The sequence below is a fragment of the Panicum virgatum genome, chromosome 1N (assembly GCF_016808335.1).
Source record: "Panicum virgatum strain AP13 chromosome 1N, P.virgatum_v5, whole genome shotgun sequence".
In the NCBI taxonomy this organism is placed as follows: domain Eukaryota; kingdom Viridiplantae; phylum Streptophyta; class Magnoliopsida; order Poales; family Poaceae; genus Panicum; species Panicum virgatum.
The window spans coordinates 65370292-65392264 of record NC_053145.1 but is presented as its reverse complement, the minus strand read 5'-3'; the positions used below and the strand labels follow the sequence as shown (position 1 = coordinate 65392264).

The 21973-nt window shown below is 48.3% G+C and overlaps 3 protein-coding genes across 3 annotated transcripts; 1 reads left to right on the top strand and 2 right to left on the bottom strand.

The window, feature by feature from the left end:
- Positions 1 to 22: 22 nt before the first annotated feature.
- On the bottom strand, positions 23 to 3716 carry LOC120657565 (KIN14B-interacting protein At4g14310-like). The gene is made up of 3 exons (XM_039935909.1): positions 1691 to 3716; positions 967 to 1589; positions 23 to 718 (listed from the first exon to the last, which is right to left on the bottom strand). The coding sequence occupies exons 1-3, from the start codon at positions 3623 to 3625 to the stop codon at positions 187 to 189; spliced, it is 3090 nt and encodes a 1029-aa protein (XP_039791843.1). The 5' UTR covers positions 3626 to 3716; the 3' UTR covers positions 23 to 186.
- Positions 3717 to 6139: 2423 nt separating this feature from the next.
- LOC120657564 (ankyrin repeat domain-containing protein 13A-like) lies at positions 6140 to 10329 on the bottom strand. Its single transcript, XM_039935908.1, has 2 exons — positions 8529 to 10329; positions 6140 to 6898 (listed from the first exon to the last, which is right to left on the bottom strand). Exons 1-2 carry the CDS (start codon positions 10017 to 10019, stop codon positions 6500 to 6502), a joined length of 1890 nt encoding a protein of 629 aa, XP_039791842.1. The 5' UTR covers positions 10020 to 10329; the 3' UTR covers positions 6140 to 6499.
- A 3709-nt stretch (positions 10330 to 14038) lies between these two features.
- On the top strand, positions 14039 to 21904 carry LOC120657563 (kinesin-like protein KIN-10A). Its single transcript, XM_039935906.1, has 7 exons — positions 14039 to 14882; positions 15645 to 15800; positions 15893 to 16000; positions 16293 to 16403; positions 16499 to 17947; positions 18322 to 18685; positions 21755 to 21904. The coding sequence occupies exons 1-6, from the start codon at positions 14235 to 14237 to the stop codon at positions 18580 to 18582; spliced, it is 2733 nt and encodes a 910-aa protein (XP_039791840.1). The 5' UTR covers positions 14039 to 14234; the 3' UTR covers positions 18583 to 18685; positions 21755 to 21904.
- Positions 21905 to 21973: the final 69 nt, after the last annotated feature.

The following is a 21973-nucleotide window of genomic DNA, read 5'->3' as shown; positions in this document are numbered from 1 at the left end:
ATAAAATGAAGGCACAGCAGAGTGAAAACAATCACAGGGGTAAAAACTAGATAATATTGCTAGTACAGTGAAACTGTGAAAGCAAGATGCTTGACACAGCAGGCAGGTGACACCAGAAGTGAACCATAAATAAAGTACATATATTACAAGACCCACACTGAACACAAATAAATGATAAATAGATAGCTACGACATGTACCTCCAGTGTGCTGGACGGTCTCTTGAGACAAGAAGAACCCTTGATGATGAGTAATCAAATGTAGGACAGTACAAATCATCAGGGCCAATAGTTTCTCTCACTCCAATTGTGTTTCCTCGGTCAAAGCTGTAAGTTGGCTGCATGTCTTCCTTATATGTGTCAAAGGCAAACAGCCCCATACCACATGCAGCCAAGACAAGGTTCGAGTTTCCCCATACTTGAGTTATCGCAGAGTGATGGAAATGAGCATTGAATTCTGGTAACTCATACGTTGCAACAAGCTTCCCCTTTCTCAACGAGTATTGCTGAACTCGTGATCTCAACCCCCCTTTTATTTGCAGTCGTCCTTCTGTGCTACCAATAAATACTGAATCTCCACGTGAGAAGATTGAGTTTGCTGTACCGCCATGTCTTGCTATTTTAAGACCAATGCCAGCAGGTACCCGAAAATCAAATACATTAACACTTTCCTGTGTACTAAAAACACCATCATTTCCTTCCACCTCAGACGAACTAACCCTGCAAAAACAAACCACAAGCCGGTCTTAAATGATTTGACCAATGCATATGTCAGGAGATTTTCACAGATCTCTTTCAGATAATTCATCAACAGCAGGACAAGGTATTTGCTGCTGTTATTTACCAAAGAAACAGAAAAATATTTTATTTGGTTTCAATAGCATAAGAGTAGGTAAACTTGGCAGGATCTTGAATACGACTAATACTGGAACATTTCACAATTGCATGCATGTGATGTAAGAATTTACCTTTGACGCACTCCGCCGCCAACCTCAGCATCTGTGTTATTCACATGAAGGCAGTACACTTTCTTATTGGAAGAAGCAACAGACAACAAGGGTTGTGGATTAAGCGAATTCACATCCCACAACCCTATTGACTCGCTCCCAGCAATTACTACCTTCCCCCTGCTACGCCATTGCAGTGGGCTGGAGTATTCCATTCCCATCACTGGATTGCTAACTTCCCATTTCATCACTACATCACCATCACGGATATCGTAAGCTGTGACTATCTTCTGCTTGCTAGCAGTAGAAAGCAGGAGAGGTCCACAAGGTTTGTACCACCATTGCTGTGTTTCTCCATTTGACAATGCAGAGCTAGATCTCGATGAACCTAAATTAGAGAGAGGCCCAAGAACAGCCCTGGGTGGTGGAGCCAGCGCATGAGAAGCCTCCTCATCAATATGAAATGCTTTTACTTCTCTGGTATAGTAATCCCAGCTGCAAAACCCAGGCTCCAGTGCATTGCCAGCTGATGCAGCAACAACATATCTACCAGAACATCCATCTACACCTGGGGCGCGAATCAACCAGCAATCGCCCCACATATTATTTGATACCATGCTGGGAGGCTTGTACTCAGATTTGAACTGCACCATAAATACAGATAAATGCAGTTAGCACTCAGGTTACCTAAATAATGTACATAAAAATAAAACAGAACAAACAAAAGCAGTAAACAACCAAATACCTCATGGTTTGCAATATCATAATAGGAGCATGTGCCATCACCATGAGCAAGAAGAACAGCTTCCCCCTCCGAAACAAACCATCCGCCAGTTGAAGACTTGTTTCCTATACCTGATAGCTGGTCATTGGAAGACTCCTCTGTTTCCTCCTGAACCATCATGGAGGGCTTGTTTTCTTGCTCATCAAACTCTTCTAGCTTCTCTGAAGCAAGCAATTCAATTTCCTCCTTATGATTGGGACCAACTGGATTCTTTGAGCTACCTTGGCTCGATGTCTTGCTGGTAGCATCTGCTACTTCACATATCATGTTCTTTTCCATTTTCTTAGCGCGGCGGTCCTTGAAGAAGTCATTTTCTTCACCGTCTAAAGAAGCAAGAAACTCCATGGTTATACTATTCTCATCAACATCAGTGGCAGGGGCAGAAGGTCCTGTTTTTCCAGGGCAAACCTTCTTTGCATCCGCAGATGACTCCTGGTGCGCAGAAGTTGAAGATTTACGATCCCTCAACAATTTGTGATGCGGAAAGAACCTTGCCTCCAGTTCATCAGTATTCAACCCTTTTCCAGCATGCTTCAGGTCACTTGGCTTCACAACAGTACATTTGGCAGCGCTTTCAGCATGGGAACTCTCACATTCACTGCTACCTGCAGTACCTAGCTGTATCTTATTATCATCCTTGACATGAGAAATCGCCTTCTCAATGGCAGTGATTTCCTTCTGAATATTTGACAGGATCTGCTTTGGCTCGTCTGGGTTGTTCTCATCAAGCATTTCTTTGGTTTTCTTGATATCGGTAGCAATCTTCTGAACCCTCCCTTCCAGCGCTGCTAGTTTCTCATGAAGCTTGCTTGGGTACTTGTTAACACCAAACACAGGTTTAACTGACCTTTCCTCCCCACCTGCAGCTGCTCTCTCAAAAACTCTAATCTTGTCTGCCAATTTGCCCTTTTCTTCCTGCTTCATACACTCCTCATTATTCTTTTGCTGCTCCCTCATTGTGCCAGGAACATCAATTGAGTCCACCACACGGACAGTGAACACTGGGATGACAGAACCATTGCCTTCCTCATCATCCTTCTGGGCAGGACAAAAATCTGCAGCATTGGATGAAGCTTCACCCGAATTAGATTTTTTGGCATGCATCTCCTTCACCAATTTCATATTGAGCCCCTCTTTCTTCCTAGTGATTTCTTCACCTGCCTTTGCCTTCGTATCAAAGTCCTCTCTTCTCCCAACTATCTCTTCACTTTGCTTCTTCATATTAACACCAGTGATCTCTGTTTTCGCCTTGATCTCATCACATTGCTTCGACACATTCACACAAAAGCTGTCCCTTTTCCCACCGATCTGCTTGGCCTTTGCATCAAAGCTCTCCCTTTTCCTGTCAATCTCACCAGTTTGCTTCACTTTGGCATCAAGGTCATCCCTTTTCCTGCCGATCCCATCCAAGCCCTTGCCCTTAGCATCAAACCCCTCCCGTCTTTTGCCAATGTCATCACTGCCAACACCACCACTCCCTCTCCTAGCCTCGGAAGCCCTAGATCCAACAACACTTACCGACCTCCTCCCTTTCTCTACAGAAGAAGACCTGATCCCACCACTCACGCTCCGCCGTAAGCCCGCGTCCGCCACGGGGTCCTTCCCGATGGAAGCCCGCCCCGGCAGCACGGAAGCCCTGAGGGTGGAGACGAGCTTGGAGGACTCCACCGAGCTCTGGATCCTACTGGCCCGCGGGAGAGACGACGTAGACCACCGCACGGCGGAGGTGGGCTTGACCGGCTTGGACGCTGAGTTCTCCTTGCCAGCGGCGGCCGCGGTCGTGCGCCGGGCGGACGAAGAGATGGAGAACGGCTTCGGGGTGAGCGGGCGCGAGGCCGTGGCCGTGGCCGAGGCCTTGCCGCCGCCGCCGCCGCGGTCCTTGAGGCGGGATGACATGGCGGGGTGGCGATGCAGGGCTAGGGTTTGGGGGATTCGATGAGACGAGACAAGGGGAAAGGTCGCTCTGATTTGGATTTGGGAATGGTCGACTGATTTGAGATTTGGGGAAGGGGCGTTTCAAATTTCGAATTCGTTCGGGCGGGAGCTTTTTTGTGGGCCCGTGGTGCCAGCGCCCTGCAGTTCGCGTGGTAGGCCCACGTGGAAGATACATAGAGACAACTTTATTTTAGTAGTCAGTAGACACAAGAGAATTTGACCCGCTGATTGATCAGTTTCATTTGGCCTTCATTTTGCACAAATTGTTGATGTTATAAGATGTAGTATACAAAAAAATATTTGGGCGCTTAAAATGGCATAAATTTCCGGAGATTCAAATAAATAAAATGAATTTAATAATAAAGGGATGGAACAAAGAAAAGGAAGGCACACAAATGACCACAAGTGAGGAGGATATGGACGAAGAGAAAAGCTTCAGAATCGATGCCGATACTTTGTGTATAGATCGATCGAATAAAAAGAGAGAACCCTCTTGCAAGTGCTTGAGGTGTCGTGTGCATGGTTTTTTCCCCAACCGGTAACCCCAAACCGGAGCACTCCGGTTCCGGTAAATCGGACCGGTTTGACCGGTTACCGGTAGTGTTGTGGGGATTCTAGGGGTACCCACAGCCGGGTGGCGGAACGCACCCGCCTATTCCCCGTGAGGGAGTACTCGGGGAAGTACTAGGCGATGGGGCTGGATCTACGCTGAGACAAGGACTCAAGAACACACGATTTAGAGTGGTTCGGGCCGCCGGAGCGTAATACCCTACGTCCACTGGGAGATGTATTGTTCTTGGTTGTGTATGAACCTATCCTCTGCTGGCCTTGGCTCTTGCTCAGCCTGAGGTTTTCTAGCGGCGCCCCCCCCCCCCCCCCCTTTTATAGATCAAGGGGGAGCGGATACATAGGGCGTTGATGCCCCGACAGGTGGGCCCAACGTGACTGTGGCTACAGTGGTAGCGAATCTTTACTGCTGCTCTCCTGACTCAGGGGGGTCTTTTCTTGTCCCGTCAACTAGGCGCCCGTTGGAGTAGCGTAGCTTGCGGTGTGGCCTGCTGAGGCCATTATGTAGCGTCATAATGGGCGAAGCTGAGCCGTCGTGTCCATCTGGTAGACGCAGTATGGGCGGCGCCAGCGGCTCCACTGCCTTGGTAATACGCGATCAATAGTATCCCCTGGTCAATGAAACGCCTCAGCTTCTGTCATATCAATGCAGACGTTCACCTACTGCAATAAATGCAATGGTGGGTGAACGTTGGTATGGAAACCCAAACGGCTATGTCTTGCAGACACGTGGCGGCCCCGGACCACCCCGACGCGGGGCGTCGATCTCTTCCCTTAGCGAGGGGTCCGGTTATTATACAGGGGGTCCGGGACCCCATGTGGGGTCCGGGACCCTGCGGGGGTCCGGTCTCCTCGGGGAGGTCCGGAGTCCCGACTGCTTGCGCACGAGTTCCTGCCTTTTCCGGGACACGTGGTGTCTCCGGACCTTTCCCAGCTGAGGAACGGCCCAGGCCGCTGCTGGGAGAACAGGGTTCCGGACCGCAGGGGTCCGGCTGTTTGGGTGTAGTTAAGGATAACTATAAGATCCTTGCCTAGACACAGCAAGAGGGGGTACCCCAGTCCTGGGGTACCGACAGGTAGAAACTGGTCAAATTCAAATTTGAATTCAAAAAACTCAGTTCAACCGGTTCGTACCGGTATACCGGTCGGTTAGACCGGTTTACCGGCCGGTTTGACCGGTTTGAATTCAAATCCAAATTTAAAATCGCATGTGTAACCAGTTTGGACCGGTATACCGGCCGGTTAGACCGGTTTACCGGCCGGTTAGACCGTTTTATCAAGTGGGCCTTAATGGGCCGTCTCATTTTTTTCTTTTTCTTTTTTGTTTTAACTTTAAATGCCTAAAAAGTATGTTAAACGAATGAATTTTTGAGAAAATTTGACACCATTAGATTCGTCGCACCTTGAAGTATTTTTAGGAATTTTTTATTTTTTTGAATTTAAATTTGAATTTTAAATTTGGGCCGGTTTGGTACCGGCCCAAACCGGAACCGGACCAGTAAGCGGTCCGGTCCCCACCGGTAAGGGAAACCCTGGTCGTGTGTGCGCATCTCCTTTAATTGCAAAAAATAGAAAAGAGATGCAGGGGTGTGGATAGAGTGCAGTGACAAATTTATAAACCAAGATCCCAGGGTGTCCATCATCATCAATCAATCATCGTGTGCACAACCGATCTTGACCTCTTAACCGTTATATGTTCCACATCCCTGGGATCGTTGTCAACGGGACAACAGCACAGGATCTGCTTAGCCGTAACAACCCACTAAAGATTGTAGTCGGCTTGGAGAAGGCAGTGTAATACAGTGATCTAGTGCTAGTTATGACCAAATCAGCAAAACGTCTCTCCAAGATTTCCCTTTGAAACAAGAAGAATGGATATTGTTATGGAAGCAATCAACAGCAGCAAAAGAGGCGGAACAAACAAGCATGTGCATTGAGCTTCCTCTTTGCGAGAAAATCGCTGCATATTTGTAATCCATACAACAGGGGGGAGGGGGACGCTACAGCCCCCCTCAAACACATTTTTCAACAACAACAGGGCCATATCATCAAACATACATCCAGCAAGATGAAAAACGGAGGGGGACAAAAATAGCACTGACTGAATTACAGATTAGCAGGGTATAAGCCATCCTGTACGTTATCAAGGAGATTAGACTCCAATCCCATTGCCACGCCTCCAGGCACAGCAACAATCTGCCTCGGGCGTGCAGCTGCCATCAACTAACATCTTAAGAATGCAACTTACTATGCTGGTGAAAACGTGCTTTACTCCTCGAAGCCATCCATCATGGGGCGGTGGCCTCCTCCTTCTGAAGTGTTTTTTGATGACTGTTTTCGGGCTGTTCCCCGCCTGCTCTTGGCTTTCTTTGCCTTCATCCTCCGCTTCTTCTCAGTGGCATCAACCCAGGTGTAGTCAGAAGGTATGTGGAATGGATCGACCTCATCTTTCCAGTTTCTGCTATCACCGCTGTCACTGGACTGCGTACCTCGGCCACCTTTTACCCACGAATACCATGAGCCTGATCCTTCTGATTCTTTGGCCTTCGCATCCTGGAACTGCGTCGGACTTGAAGGTGGTGTGGCAAACTCATCTAAAGGCTGTAGTTCTTCAAACTTCGTGAACGTCACAATGACGCGTATCGTTGGAACAATAGGGATTGCAATCTGAAATAAGATGCTACAGGAGGTCAGATATCACAATGCCAAAATAGACATTAAAGCATGAAGTGTCTATCGTCCGTGGACATTCTCTTCTGTGACAATCGGAAGAAAATACCACTCAGAAAGCCCTCGAAGAAAAATATCGTGCAAGAAGAGCTATTCATGAGAGCACCATGGAATTTACAGCGTGAACATTGCGAGATCATGCAATCCGTCCTTAATTCGATCAACCGTGAGTCGTATACTAAACTGTCATTTCACATACCAAAATAAAGTTCGGGTATGCCAAATAAAAAATGGGCCAATTGATTTAGTAGCCTGTTCTGAAAGCTATCATGAAACAGAAAGGCCCAAAACAGTGCAAGAGGGGCAAGTGGGATATATAACTTGGCTAGTTGGCTCTACACCAAAATGCTTAAGAGAGCAGCATGAATCGCAATAAATAAATAAATCACATTTCATAAGTACAGGCTAGGAATAAAGCAGTGTTCCTAGCTAAGCCTGGATAATAAGATAGCAAATGCAGTACCATTTATCAGGAGAGTGGTTAGGAATGTCAATGTAGGATGTACCATCAACTACCTTTTGAGCTCTAAGGTCAGTAAAGAGCAGTGGGAATCAGTTTTCTGGTGGTTTGGTGTAGGACCCAGCTAATCAAGACTTGAATGGAGGAAGAGACAAATCGGGTGGGTGATAGGGCAGTGCAAGAAGAAAGTTTTGAAAACACCAACAGGAACTAGATATCTTTTTGGCCGCTTCTGGAATCTGCAAGATTATTGAACTGAGATGGTGGGAGCAGCCAACCACTAGCTATTTTTAAAGGATTTAAAGTTGATTAACAAAATAGCAACGATGTGATAAACAGATGAAAAAGAAGAAGAGAACATAGCTCAGACTAGATTCTATGGCTCAATATTGTACTGTACACAGTAATTTGCATACAGTAGTGTTGTATGTCACATGTTGAGAACTATAAATCTCAATAATAGTGAAAACTTGTCGACCTCTACTTATTCCAAAAGGCATGATGGTCAACTGTATTAGTAGCTTAAAAGCAAAGTTTTTCATACTTAGCCCCAATGATTCTTACGAAAGTAATAAGGATCATAGTGCACCAGTGCCATTATATTTTTCTTTTCAAGCAGGCGAGAGGTGGACACCACATCTTATGATTGTGTCCTTTCTCCTTTGTAGTGCAAATAATTGATTACCAGGAAGGCACACAAGATGTGCCCGTTCTATAACATGAATAATACTTTCTTACAGTTCCTACCAAAACAATACTTTATATTTTTGGCAAACAAAAGATCCTAGGAAAAAAGAATATGAGTAGCAAAAACATAATGCAACAAACATGAGTAGCAAAAATATGGAAGGTACTATTCACAACAGTTACCCAAAGAACATGCACAACAGACGCAGCCAACAATGGTGTTACAGTCAACCAGCATGAAGTCTAAGACTACGCAGTAAGCAAACAGTTGTTAGCAGCAGTACAGATATTGAATTCAGATATGGCAGAATATCTTGAGTAGCAAAGAGCCATGGTTGCCCACTTGAGGAGATTGAAAAATAACAGCCATGCAATTTGATTCGAATAATCGGCAAGATGCAATTGGTTGGAAATTTGAACCGAGATGGTATAAGGAAGCTTGGTTGTCAGGAGTTCCCTAAGCCTCCTGACAGCCTTCACTTTATTTGCTAGGACATCGAGCAGAGGGATCAGTTCATCTGTCTTCAAAGGGAAATCTGGTGTCAACCACAACACTGGTCTTAATCCCTTCTTGTACTCGCTTTCAGTTTTAAGGGAATCGCCTGATGGACCGGTATTCTTCTTCTTCCTGCTGCCCTTCTCCTTTTGCTTCCCTGGATCACCCGATTCATCCTTACTCCCCGCCTTGGATGGCTTGTCGTCGCTCTTGGATCCTTTCTTGCCACCCCAACCAAACCACCCCTTCTTATCTTTGACCACACCATTCGCATCCATATGATCGGCCCCACTGTCACCTTCCTCGCCCTTCCCCTCAGATTCCTCTTCGTTGTTCCCCATCCTAAGCGCAGAATCGAGCTGCTTTCTCTCCTCAGCAGTCAACACTTCATCTAACTCAGCATCAAGCTCTGCGCCCCTACTGTTCTTCTCCTCCCCATCCATCGCAAACAGCTCCTCATCCGTCATTGCCCCAGGAACCCGCCTAGATTTCACAGTCACTAGGACATTTAACATGTCATACACCTTGGCTTTCCATTGCCCCACAGATTCCGTCCTCTCCTGCCGGCGCCAATTCAAGTGCGGCACGAGCTCCGCCTGCGTTACGTCGATTCCAGGACGGTACATATTGGTCTTGGACATCAATGCCACCTCATGTGCCACCTCGGACTCTGTTGGCTGCACACCTGCTCCCTCCAACGCATCTGTAATCTCCTTATCCTTGTGAGCCAGGACTATGAGAGAACCCGGGTTCAATTCCTTACCCCCAGCATCCTCAGGCCTCGCACCATCCCCCAGGAACAGGAAGGTCTGATCTGAGCGCTGGATGCGGAAGCCGTCGAAGCCAGCGAGCGTCATGTCGGCCCGCAGCGCGGCCCCACGCTTCCAAATGCGGTAGGTGTCTGACGGGGCGATGCGGCCGATGAATGGAATGACGGATGACTCGAAGTGGAAGGAGATCTCCATGTAGAAGTCGCGGATGCGGCTGATGGAGGCGAGGATGCGCGGGAGGCGGCGGCACCATTTGGCCCATGCGAGCGGCTGGTAGTGGCGCGCGATGATGGTGGCGATGGCCTCCTCGCGGGTGCAGACGGCCTCCTGGAGCGCGGACCAGCCGTCGGCGTTCTGGAGCGACCAGTCAGCGCCCGCGGACATGAGGATGTCTGCGGCGACGGGGTCGCGGAGGCGCACGGCGAGGTGGAGCGGGGTCTCCCTCCTTGGCACGTCGCGGCGGTCGATGACGGCGGAGACGGCGTCGGCGACGGCCTCCCCCGCGATGGACTCCTGCTCGGTGGCGACCTCGCCGGCGCGCGGCAGGCGCGGGAGCCCCGTGACGAGCCTCCTGAGCGCGGCGTGGTCGCGGCGCGCGACGGCGAGGTGCGCCGGGCTGTGCGCGTACCTGGACACGTCGTCCATGGCGGGGCGGGGCGGGACGGGCGCGGCAGGCTCCCCCGGCCGCGGCCGCAGCGCGCTCCTGGCTAGGTCAGGCGGATCTGGGACGGGGCCCGGAGGGGCATGGGGGTTCCCCCAGATCTGGCGCGGCGGAGAAGGGCGGCCGGGATCGCCGCGCACCGGCGGCGCCGCCGGGGGCGAGGACGAGCGGTGGGGAGGAGCGAGGCCGGGGGGGGAGGGGGAAGCGGTCCTCCTATTCTGGGGCCTCGAGCCGCAGTTATTTTTCTCCCCTCCTCCTCTCTCTGCCTCGCGCTCGGTGGAATGATTCCCTCGTCTCTCTCTCCTCTCTTCTGTTCGGCTGTTCCCGTCCGTCGTCCCGTTCTGACCAAAGAGAGCGCGTGCCGTCGTGTGTTCCCTTGATCGCCCATTGTCGACTTGGGGTAAGCTACCATTGATTGAATATAATCAATCATGACTGATCCTCATTAGTAGTCATTACTGTCGAATCTCATGGAGATTGACAGTGCTAATTCCGGTTCGTGCAACTGCCAATTTCGGTCTAAGCAGGATTGGTGATAATTAGGATGTCCGGAGTGGTGGAGTAACAACAAACAAGGTTCAGTAGAATTTGGGGGAGTCTGGCGGTGGTTCAGAATCAGATGTTACCAACATCCGATATCAGAGATGTTCTTCTTTTTTTTCTCTCTGCCGGCTGCCATGCCATGATACGTCACCAATTGCCCGCAAAGCATACTAGTACAGTTTTCCAGTACTCCATTACGATTCTCCATGACATATCATGCCGCTGCTTGTGCACTGCATTAAAAAAAAAAGAGGTGTCCTCATCGTTGCATCCCTCAGAAGCTCCTCCTGTGTGAAAAAGAAAAGGAAAACGAAGGAACGGAGCTAGCATTAAACAACAACATGCCTGTCGCTGTTACAGCAATTAGCACCAAGCTACACAAATCACGCGATCAACCAGAACACGAGATGGCAGCGTTGAAGTCGCCGGTTGGTCGGCAGTCCCCGGTGCCGTGTTGAGTGTTGACACAGACAAATTTCGTCGCGCATGAACGCAAGAGCGGCCGAGCCAAGAGGCCGGGTCAACAAGTCACCGGACGAGCTCGGCGTGTAAGGGCGGGCAGGCGAGCGGCTACACGGAGAGAAATATCTGGTCGGGTTGGTGCCTGACGAGCCGAGTTGCCAGCCCAGCAGCACGGCGCGGGGGGAGCCCGGGCCCTGTTTCGTTGGTAGTAGTACTGTTTCGTTGGTAGCAGTACTGGTAGTACAAAAATTTTGACTAATAATTAGGGGTACTAAATAAATTCAATTTGTAAAATTAACTCCACAGTAATGTTCTACTTCACGAGACGAACCTAATGAGGTCTTTGACTGCGTGATTAGAGGATGGTTACTATAGCATCACTGTATCCAAACATCGATTAATTACTGTCATTAGATTCTTCGTGAAAAGTTACACTCATTCGTGAAAAGATTTTGCAAATAAACTTCGTTTAGTACTCCATGCATGCGAGATTCTTTTTTCGAGAATTGTGTGCTATGATATGTTAAGAAAACCAAACAGGGCCTGTGCTCGTGGCTGAAGCGGATCAGAGATTGGATGCTGTACCTGTGCTCGTGGCTGAAGCGGATCAGAGATTGGATGCTTCTGTCCCTGGCCCGGATGCAGGTAAGTGGGCTTGATCTCCTGCTGCACGGCACAGCTGGAGCGTAAATGGCGCCATTAGCTGATGGCTGTGTTTAGATTAGTAAAATGGTGGTAAAAAGAGTAACATCGGATACTGTAGTATATTGTAGTATTTTTCGTTTGTTCGTGATAATTGTTGTCCTATCATAACCTAATTAGGTTCAAAAGATTCGTCTCGTCGTGTACATCAAAACTATGCAATTAGTTTTTTTTATTTATATTTAATACTCGCAAAAGATGTGATGTGATAGGTGAATAGTGAATTTTAGAAAGAGAAATTTTAGAACTAAACACAGGCCATGTTCGCTTCTCTTTTTCCGGCTTATTTCGGTTTGTTTTGACTTATTTCTTCTCACATGGTACTATTAAATCAGTCGAAATCAGCTGGCTTTTAAATCAGCCGAACAGCCCCACAGCCCAGCTCTTAAGTTCAGTGCATCCAGATCAGGCACACTGCTTCGCTAGTAAAATTTGCCCAAGGTTCTGCATCTACTGGGATCGATCGAGAGGTTTTTTCTTTTACTGCACTGGAAAAAGGAAAGGTTCAGAACCTGCAGCGCAGTAGTAACGATCTGAAACAACTGCAGATGAAGTGTTCATCTTTAGGAGGCGTTTAGTTTCTAAAAAAGTTCCTACGTATCTGTTACATCGAATATTTGAATATATGTATAAAGCATTAAATACAGTTAAAATATAATTAATTACACAGTTTAACTGATTCATACGAGACGAATCTTTTAGCCTAATTAGTTAATGATTGGACATTAATTGTCAAATAACAACGGAATATGTTACAGTACCAAAACTCAAACTTTTTCACCAACTAAACTAAACAGCCAATCCACATCCTGACATCCACATCTTTTTTTTGAACGAAATGACATCCACATCTCACAGTCTTCGGGGGTGTTTAGTTGCCTCCCGTAAATTTTTGAAAAGACATCTTTCTACATTTGAATTACTAAACATAGACTAATCACAAAAATAATTACAGAACTCGTCTGTAAATCGCGAGACGAATCTAATGAGCCTAAATAATCCGTCATTAGAGGTTATTTACTGTAGCATTACTGTAGTAATTTAGCATCTAATTACAGCCTAATTAGATTCATTAGATCCGTCTCGCCATTTACAGACAGCAGTCGCAATGCGTTTTTTATTTCGTCTAGATTTAAGTCTCGATGCAGGTGCCGGAATTTTTTTTTGGAATTTTGATTTTTTAACTAAACACGGGCTTCTTCTACGACCATACCTCTGTTGCTGCTGATTCAGTGTTGATGCGGCCACTTGACCTGCTAGATTCGAGATGCCCAGAGCAGTGGCGAGATATAAATAAGATCGGCGACACGGGCCCAGCCCCAGCGCATGGCGGCTGCCTGTGGGCTGTGGCTGGTCCCCTGAGGGCTGCTGGTGCTCACCTCAGCAGCTCTGCAGCTCAGGCTCAGCTCATGTGGCCATGCCTTCCCTCCATGATAAGCTGGCAGCAGGCAGGGCTGGGCCAAGATTGCAGCGCAGAGGCCGCGCCCTTGGCTCAGCAGCAGCAGACAGCGAGGGGCCTAAAAGCTTGGGAGCCCGCCCCTGTTTAGCTGGGATTGTGCCGTAAACAACTGGTCATGAGGTGTTCCACGGCTTAGTTAATCGCAGCGTTTCTCTCTGGAAAGGTTGGTGTGTCATGATGCCATCTTTGGTATTAGCAGCATCTCCTTGATGTCTTATGATGATGGCCTACGCTCTGATTACATATGGACTTGGTAACGAAAAAGGAAAACAAGAGAGAGATGGGTTGGTTGTTCTGCCAGGGGGGGAAAAGGCTTCTTAAGCTGAATGTTGGGCCTTAAAATCCAACGACACGAGGGTCTGTTGGGCCGGCCCACGGACCGCAGAGTGCGCCGGGGATCGCTCCCTCTAATGGGCCACTCCCCCGTGGCGTCCGGCTGATTGCCATTCTGTTTCCTTTTATTATACGTAATTTCATTCGTGGCTAATTTAATTTTAACACTTGGCAGTTGAGTTAGTATTACTGTTGATCTCTAGTAAACAAGATACTCGCACACCCACAAAAGGAGTTCCTTCAGTAATTGAGGACGCCAATTAGTCACGATCTCATTGATGTTTGAATCTGAGTTTCCAAGCAGCAGAAAATGATTCCAGATTAGATTGCAAATTACGGCATCAAAATGCTAATCACTCCTTGATCCCATCGCAATCATACATCGGCCGCTCGCACCGCAGATCTCGTGATCCCCACCGCCACGTCTCCATCCTTCCTCGGCTCCTCTCCCTCCTCCGTCCTGCTTCGAAACAAAACAATCAGGCTACCGTTACAGCTGCGCGCAGCTCCCAACGGCTACTTCCTATTTCAAATCCCTTCCCCTCCTCCCCCTCCGTTCTCCATTTCACGCCTCCCTCCTCCGCCTCTCCTTCTTCCCCACGGATTTCCGCGAACCCTGAACTCGTTCGCCTGCGGATCCCACCAGCCCCGCCTTCCCAAATCGCACCTCCCGAAACCCTAACCGGCTAATCCCCCGCCGATGGCGCCGCCCACACCCTCTCCCCGCCCGGGCCCGCCGCCGACGCCGCATGGGGGCGCCCTGGCGACGCCCCTCAGGACGCCCGCCTCCAAGCACCGCCTCCACTTTCCGGCCACCACCCCGAAGAACGCCCACCTCGGCGCCGCCACGGAGCACCCGGTCGAGGTGATCGGCCGCATACGGAACCTCTCCCCGGGCGGCGCGTCGGCGCTGGAGATCGCGGGCGGCGGGACGGCCGTCCGCGTGCGCGGCGACGCGGGCGGGTGCCGCGACTTCACCCTCGACGGCGTCTCCGTCTCCGAGGAGGAGGACCTCGAGGGGTTCTACCGCCGGTTTGTGCGCTCCCGGATCGAGGGCGTCCGGGTCGGGGCCAAGTGCACCGTCATGGTCTACGGGCCCACGGGGTCCGGGAAGAGCCACACCATGTTCGGATGCGCCAAGCAGCCCGGGATCGTGTACCGCGCGCTCAGGGACATACTCGAGGGGGGAGCAGGTGGAGAAGGCGATGGTCCCGCCGGTCGAGGCGAGGATGATGCCGGGTTTGGGGCCGGGCTCTTCGTGCAAGTCGCGGTGCTAGAGATCTACAATGAGGAGATCTACGATCTACTCGTAGGAAGCGGGGCGAATGCTAGAGGAAACGCCCCCAAGGTGACTTACGCCTGATTATTTTCACATGCCATGATTTAGCCTGCTGATTATGTGGTTGTTAATTTCTTTAGAAATTTGCTTCAGAATAACTAATTTTTTAATGAGTGCGAGGTGGTGAATCTAAGCTAAAACAAGCAAGCACTGTGAATTGTAATTATGTTAAACCAAATTATTTTATTACTGTCTGCTCTAATTGCAGTGGTTCCATGAGACGTAGTGTGTAAGTCCCATGGATTGATAATGATGTGTTCATAAATCATAACATGAACGAACAGAAAAGACCTTAAAATGGCATAGCTGTACATAAGTGGCCCTTCTCTGTTGATACTTCTCACATTTGCGTGTGTAAAAATGGTGGGTATTTTCTTAGAGCTTTTAAAAGACTCGGAGTGTTTTTGATGAAGTGCTTGTCAGTCAGGTGTGTCTTCTCAGATGATTTACTCCAACCTTTATAATTTGCCATCTGTGATCCAAAGTGTGATGTGGCACTCTCTAAGCTGAAGTAAATACTGCAGAACTGTAACCCACCGAATACAAATTGTTACTTTTCACTAAATTGTGATGCTTTTATGGACTCATGGCTGGTGTCGTCCAGCTATTTTACCACGAAGTGCTCATAAGTTCCATTATGAAATTTGAGAGCTGAGCTTAGATAACCAATGTGCTGAAGTTTTTTTTCCGTTATGGGTCAACTGTAAATGTAAATACGAGAGTTGATGTAATTCATTGTGTTGTTGATGTTTCACAATTCTCTATCTGCAGGCGAGGCTAGAAGTAATGGGAAAGAAAGCCAAGAATGCTACATACCTCTCTGGAAATGAAGCTGCGAAGATATCGAGAGAAGTTGCCAAGGTTGAGAAGCGTCGGATTGTCAAAAGCACACTTTGTAATGACCGAAGTTCACGGAGTCATTGCATGGTTAGTTGCATTCAGCCACCAGCACTTTGAATTTGAACACACTTTTTTTATTTCCACACCAAGCTATTTACAAGCTACACTTGGTTTTCTAGATTATCCTGGATGTCCCATCGGTGGGAGGAAGGTTAATGCTTGTAGACATGGCCGGATCTGAGAACATTGAAGCTGCAGGACAAACTGGATTTGAAGCCAAAATGCAGGTGTGTGATGCTAGTGATACCAGTTCTTGTACTTCTGTAGGATCTATGTGTTCCAACTGCACTGCAAACATTGGTTTGCATGCAAGAAGTTTCTGTGTCGCACTTCATTCAATAGTTAGTTATTGTAACTTTAAATTTAGTTTTAACATATTGCCATATGAATTTTGTATCTCTGGTATTCTCATATATGACCACATCTTGAATAATTGATGCATTATGTTAAAAGAAAAGCCCTTATAATACTCATTTGGATTAGACGTGTGATCTATAACACTGTTACTTTTTCTGACAGACGGCAAAGATTAATCAAGGAAACACTGCTTTAAAGCGAGTGGTCGAGTCTATTGCTAATGGTGATTCCCATGTTCCATTTAGAGACAGCAAGCTCACAATGCTACTACAGGTACACTACTCTAAAACAAAATTGCAGTTATTGATAGTTTGATACAGCCTCTCCTTTCCAATAATGACCTAAATCTTTCTTTCATGGGATTTCAGGATTCATTTGAGGATGATAAATCAAAAATCCTGATGATTCTGTGTGCTAGTCCTGATCCAAAGGAACTGCACAAGACTGTTTCTACATTAGAGTATGGTGCTAAGGCAAAGTGTATCATCCGCGCTGCTCATGCTGCAACACCGAGGGACAAAATAAGCTCTGAGGAGTCATCTACAATGCTTAACTCAAGAATTGTTGCGATGAACCAGTTCATCTACAAGCTTCAAAAGGAGAACAAACTGAGGGAGAAAGAGCGTAACGAGGCCCAGAACTTGCTAAGGCTGAAGGAAGAGGAGCTGACACAGCTGAGATCAAAGCTCAAGCTGATAGAAGGGCAGGAAAAAGCTGCTAAGGAGGAGGAGATTAACTCCAAAGTCATGGAGAAGACCCGGACCTTGAGGAGTGAGCTAACGAAGATGGAAGAAGCCATGCTTAGGCAGCAGGAAGAGCTCGCCGCACTAAAACAGCGACTACAGGAGGTTGAGCATGTAAAGGCAGATGCTTGTCAGCCAGTGCAACAGGATTTCATTGGAGGTAGATTGTTGGCACGGCTGTCGGAGATGCCTGCAGGACTTGATCAATCAATGTCAATGGTCATGTCTATGGAGTTAGATATGGGAGATCAGCAACAAGACGTCAAGGTAATAAAGGAGGATACACGCCAGCAGGGCCACATATGGAATCACACAACGACAGCAGGTGTTTGCACCGGTGCTGTGGTGCAGGAAGATGATGTCAGGCTATCTGGGTATCCGGAAAAGGTTGTCCTAAGCACTGTGTTTGAGGAGGGAGATGAAGAGGATGCGGAGAGGGACAGTGGTCTTGAAGAGGTGTGCAAGGAGGTCGTACAGGAGAGCTTTAAGGTGGACACAACACAACATGCACTGGCTGAGAAAGATGATCCGGCAACAAGGAAGCATCGGATTGAGAACATTTTCAGGCTCTGCGGGAATCATCGTGAACTAGCTAAGAAACCAAAGGTTCAGTCACCAACAAAGGAAGTGTTTGCAGACGAGAACAGATCACCAGCAAAGTATGTGTTTGGAGAGGAGAGCACGTCAGCAGCAAAGCAAGCTTATGGAAATGAAGACAGGGAGCCATTAGCACGGGGAGCACTAGAGACCCCAATGTGCGATGTCAAAGTGGCCGAGAGCCCAGTATCTTCGCAACTTTCACCAATTGTATGCCAAGTTGTGGATCAACCTTTGTCGGAGCAGCTAAAGTCATGCAGTACAGTGGAAGATAGTGACCAGAACAAAGAGCATAGTTTTGCTGGACAGAAGGAGCAGGACGGCCTGTTGGAAGTCTACATCAAATGGGAGTCTGGAAATCTGATCAAAGGGCTGAAGTTACTGCGGAACTCGTGCCTTTCAGATTTGAGGAAGCTCATAGAGGCGCACTTCGAAGAACAAAGCGGCAAAGACCAATTCATTTTCCTGCTCCTTGGGGTAGGTCATACAGCTCTATCCACGTCATTCTTCCATCCAAGTGCTCTGTGCTACCTATTTCTCGGCGCAATGGCTTTCATCTACCAGACTACCACAATATTCTATCTTGGAAAACAGAAACACTGTGACGATTTTGCTTGAAACATGGCATGGGAAAGTGAATCTCCTGAAATAAAAGTTTCCGTTAGTCTGAACCTTTGTTTTTCTTCAGAAAAAAACCTTAGTTCCCCTTTTTTATTTAAACAAAGTAAATTCTGTGTCATTGATCAAGAATACCACTGACAATAGCCAACAATGCACTGACAATAGCCTACTCGTATATCAAGAGAAGCACTAACAATAGCGTAAAATTGGGGGATCTCTCATTGGTGCAGGATCCTTCTGGTGGTCCGGTGTCAAGGGAGAAGGAAGCGTCGGTGCAGATCAGCAAGTTGCCGCACTGGAACAACCAGCCAGACAGCTACCTGGCCTGCCTGCGGGCGGCCAAGAAGCCGGTGGCGGTGATGGATCACATGCCATTCAGCCCGCTGGACAGCAAGCTGAACTCGGTCGCAAAGGACACGCAGCTCGCCGGCGTGCTGTCGCCCAAGGTCAACCAGATGAGCCCCAACTACATCCGGGAGCTGAGAGCTTGAGCCCTAGTAGAGTAGTAAAAGGGTCGGATTGTTGTTGCCCGTTGCTCGCGGCGACATGACAGATGTATCTTGCATGTATCGATCGCTTAGGTTCTGTAAGATTATTAGTGTGAGAACCGCCCAATTTGATACTATTTTAAACGAACCGCCGGTCATTATCATCTAGATGAGAGTTAACACGTGCTTGCCGTAGAGCGAGCCACGTGTTATCCCACATCTAGAGACACGAATAACCGACACGTCATTCATTCAAAATAATACCAAATCCGGTAGTCCCGGTATGTGCTCCAACACACGCCCAGGATCAGCATATGCACATACCGTATACAATCGAATACATAGCCAACAATCCACAAAGAGCAGTTATATAAAACCAGAGTTCGAGACTTAATATTACAAGTTCAATATAGGTGGGTTTCAAGCTTCACTTTACAAGCCTTGGGCTCACGCGAGTCATATTAAACAGAGATTTAGAGCTTATTGAAAATACATGCTCTCCCGAAGCTCAGCTACGATAGAACTTACTTAAGATGATGATGCCTTGCTCAAGGACATCACCACAGCAGCAACAGCCTACTCTTCCCCCGCATTAGGATCAGCGGGGTAGAAATGGCCGAACACCACTTCCGGCTCACCTGCAACTAGGTTTAGAAAGCACCCTGAGTACAAAAGGTACTCCGCAAGACTTACGCGATTAAATAAACAAGGATCATGCAAGGCTCAAGTAAAAGCTTTAAGGTTAAGTAATTATTGCATAAGCATTAGCTCTCTACACTATCACCTAGCAGAATTAATTAACCTTGCCCAAACCCAAACAATTTTAATTGATTAAGAGAGTAATACAACTATAACTGTTCATAGCTGTAACACGAACCATTCTCAGCATAAACGATAATCTATGAGGAGTTCATGGGTTAAAGAGCTTGCTCATAACCGAGAGCGCGGCAATTCGAATTGGTTATAACCTTGCAAGGGTGTACTACTTTACCCACACGACGCAAGGACCATGCGACTCACCCAACCCGCTAAAGTTGGATAAGAGGGTACTCGCGTCAACCGTTCCCAACATGGCTCGACCGTTGAGGGTACGCCCAGCTTGCGCATGGAGACTTAGTTCCACCGAGGACATCTCTAAATTTTCCTACACATAGTTCCACTCGGGGACCTGCTAAGCCTCCCTGCATAGCCCGTTGGCCACGCATCTGGGACCGGGCCCCAAAGACCAAGTCAAAGAAGGTATTTGGCTTATCCGTTCCATTATATTGGATATGTGGTAGCACGGAAAGGTGCTCAAAACCGACGTCGTCCACTCGGTCCTTAATCGATCCAAGCGGACTATGTCCATGTGACTTCATTCTCTAGGCCCTAACATTCCGCTCGAATCTCGATACTACCAACTTATACTAGCCCCGGCTCAAGTGCAATCAAGGATAAACAGGTAAGTGTGATACTCCAATCCATTCCTTTCTAGCAAGCACGATAAGTATTCTAAGCAGGACTAAGCATCTAATCAAATTAAGTAGTTCATTGACTAACAAGTGACAACGGTATGGATAACAATTCAAGGAATGGTAATGCAGGAAATCAGGTACAAGAATGCAATACAGTTATAACATATCACCCAACATTACCCGGTGAGATAGCTAAACTAAATCAGATTAAATAGGTGCAAGGAATATGCTTAGCTGCTTGCCTGGGTTAACTTCCGACTCGACCACGAACGGGACTCCGGGTTCGGGCTCGACGGGCTCGGCGGGTTCCACGGGTTCGTTCTCCGACGGCTTGGTCACTAAATTGCATGAATGCGATGCAAGAATTAAGAAATGATCTTAACAACATGCATAAATCATGGAAATAAATGAGCATGCAGAAGACAATGCAAAGAACTCATGAAAATTGGTTTTGCAGGAAAAGCATTTTCCTATAAATAACCATAAATAAAACAGTTTTCAGCCACTTTAAACAAAGTAAACCAGAAAAGGAATGCAAACTCAACTACACAAATCCAAGAAAATTATCTTTGAAACTAGGCAGCAATACAAGGCTAACAAAACTGGTTTTGCCATTTTATCACTTTCCTGCACAAAGTTCTAGAAATAACCATTTTCAGACAAAGTATAGGAAAACAAACTAAACTTTGATACACAGCAATGAACCAAGTAAACAAGGTGCACCACTGAAAACTACACCTCACAAGGAGTCTAACAAAATTTGGTTTGGCATTTTTCGAGCATTACACAAATAACTAAGTAATAAACTCACTTTTGCAAGATAAAACTATAAATAAATCTACAACAAAGTAACATGCAAAACAATATTTTTCCTAAGTACATCTAAGCTAGAGGAATCTAACAAAACAAGTCTCACAATTTTTGGAGCTACACATGATTTTCTATGGATTTTGCAAGATTGCTGCCAAAAGAAACCTAAAGAAATTCTAACCAAAATCGCTAGACACACCCCAGCCGGCCAGCCCAGCGGCTGACAAGCCGGGCCCACGGACCAGCGGCCCACCAGGCCAAGTCAAGGCCACCCCGGGGCCTTGACCCGCGGCGGGGCGCGGCCAGGGCATCGCGCGCGTCGCGCGTGCGCGCGCACGCGTCGCGCACGGCGACGGCGAGCGGCGGCGGTGCGCGGCGGCGGCGCGAAGCGGAGCCAAAACGAGGCAGGGGAGGCGCGCACGGGGCGGAGGGGATGGCGGCGAGGCTCACCAGCGGCGGCGCGGGCAAGGAGCGGCAACGGCCGGGCGGCGCGACGGCGCTAGGCGGCGGCGGACCAAGGCGTTCACCGGCGGCACTGCTGGGGAGGGGATGAGGCCGGGTGAGGGGCGAAATCAGCCGAGGATGGGGCGGGCTAGGTGGCGCGCGCGCTAAATCGTGGAGGGCTTCACCGGCGGTGGCGAATCGCGGCGGCCGGCGGAGCTCGGAGCGGCGGCAATGGAGAGAGGGGAAGGGCTAGGGTTGGGGAGCGAGGCCGGTCGGGGCGGGGTCTTGAGGCGATGCGAGGAGGGACGGTTGGGCACGGCGCACGAGGATGACTGGCACGTGGCCCGAGGATGGCCGGCGGCGACGACGCGTGCGGCGCGGCGCGGAACAGAGCAGGGAAGGAGAGTGAGGGGCTGACAGGTGGGCCCGGCGGGGAATTTTTCATTTTTTTTTTCTGGGTTGTGACAATTAGTTTGGACGTTTGATGCAATCATGTAATTCTTGCACGACCGGCAGGAGGAGCACCTTGCGGAGCTGCTCCCGAACGCTGGACGCCTGGACCTGTGGCCATGTATCTGTGGCCAACGAGATGCGTTTGAATAGATCAATTTTATTCATGTGTTTGCCTTGCTTGTCCTGATAAGCCCAGTGCATAGCGATTGGGTATGTATCGACTGGTGTGGACA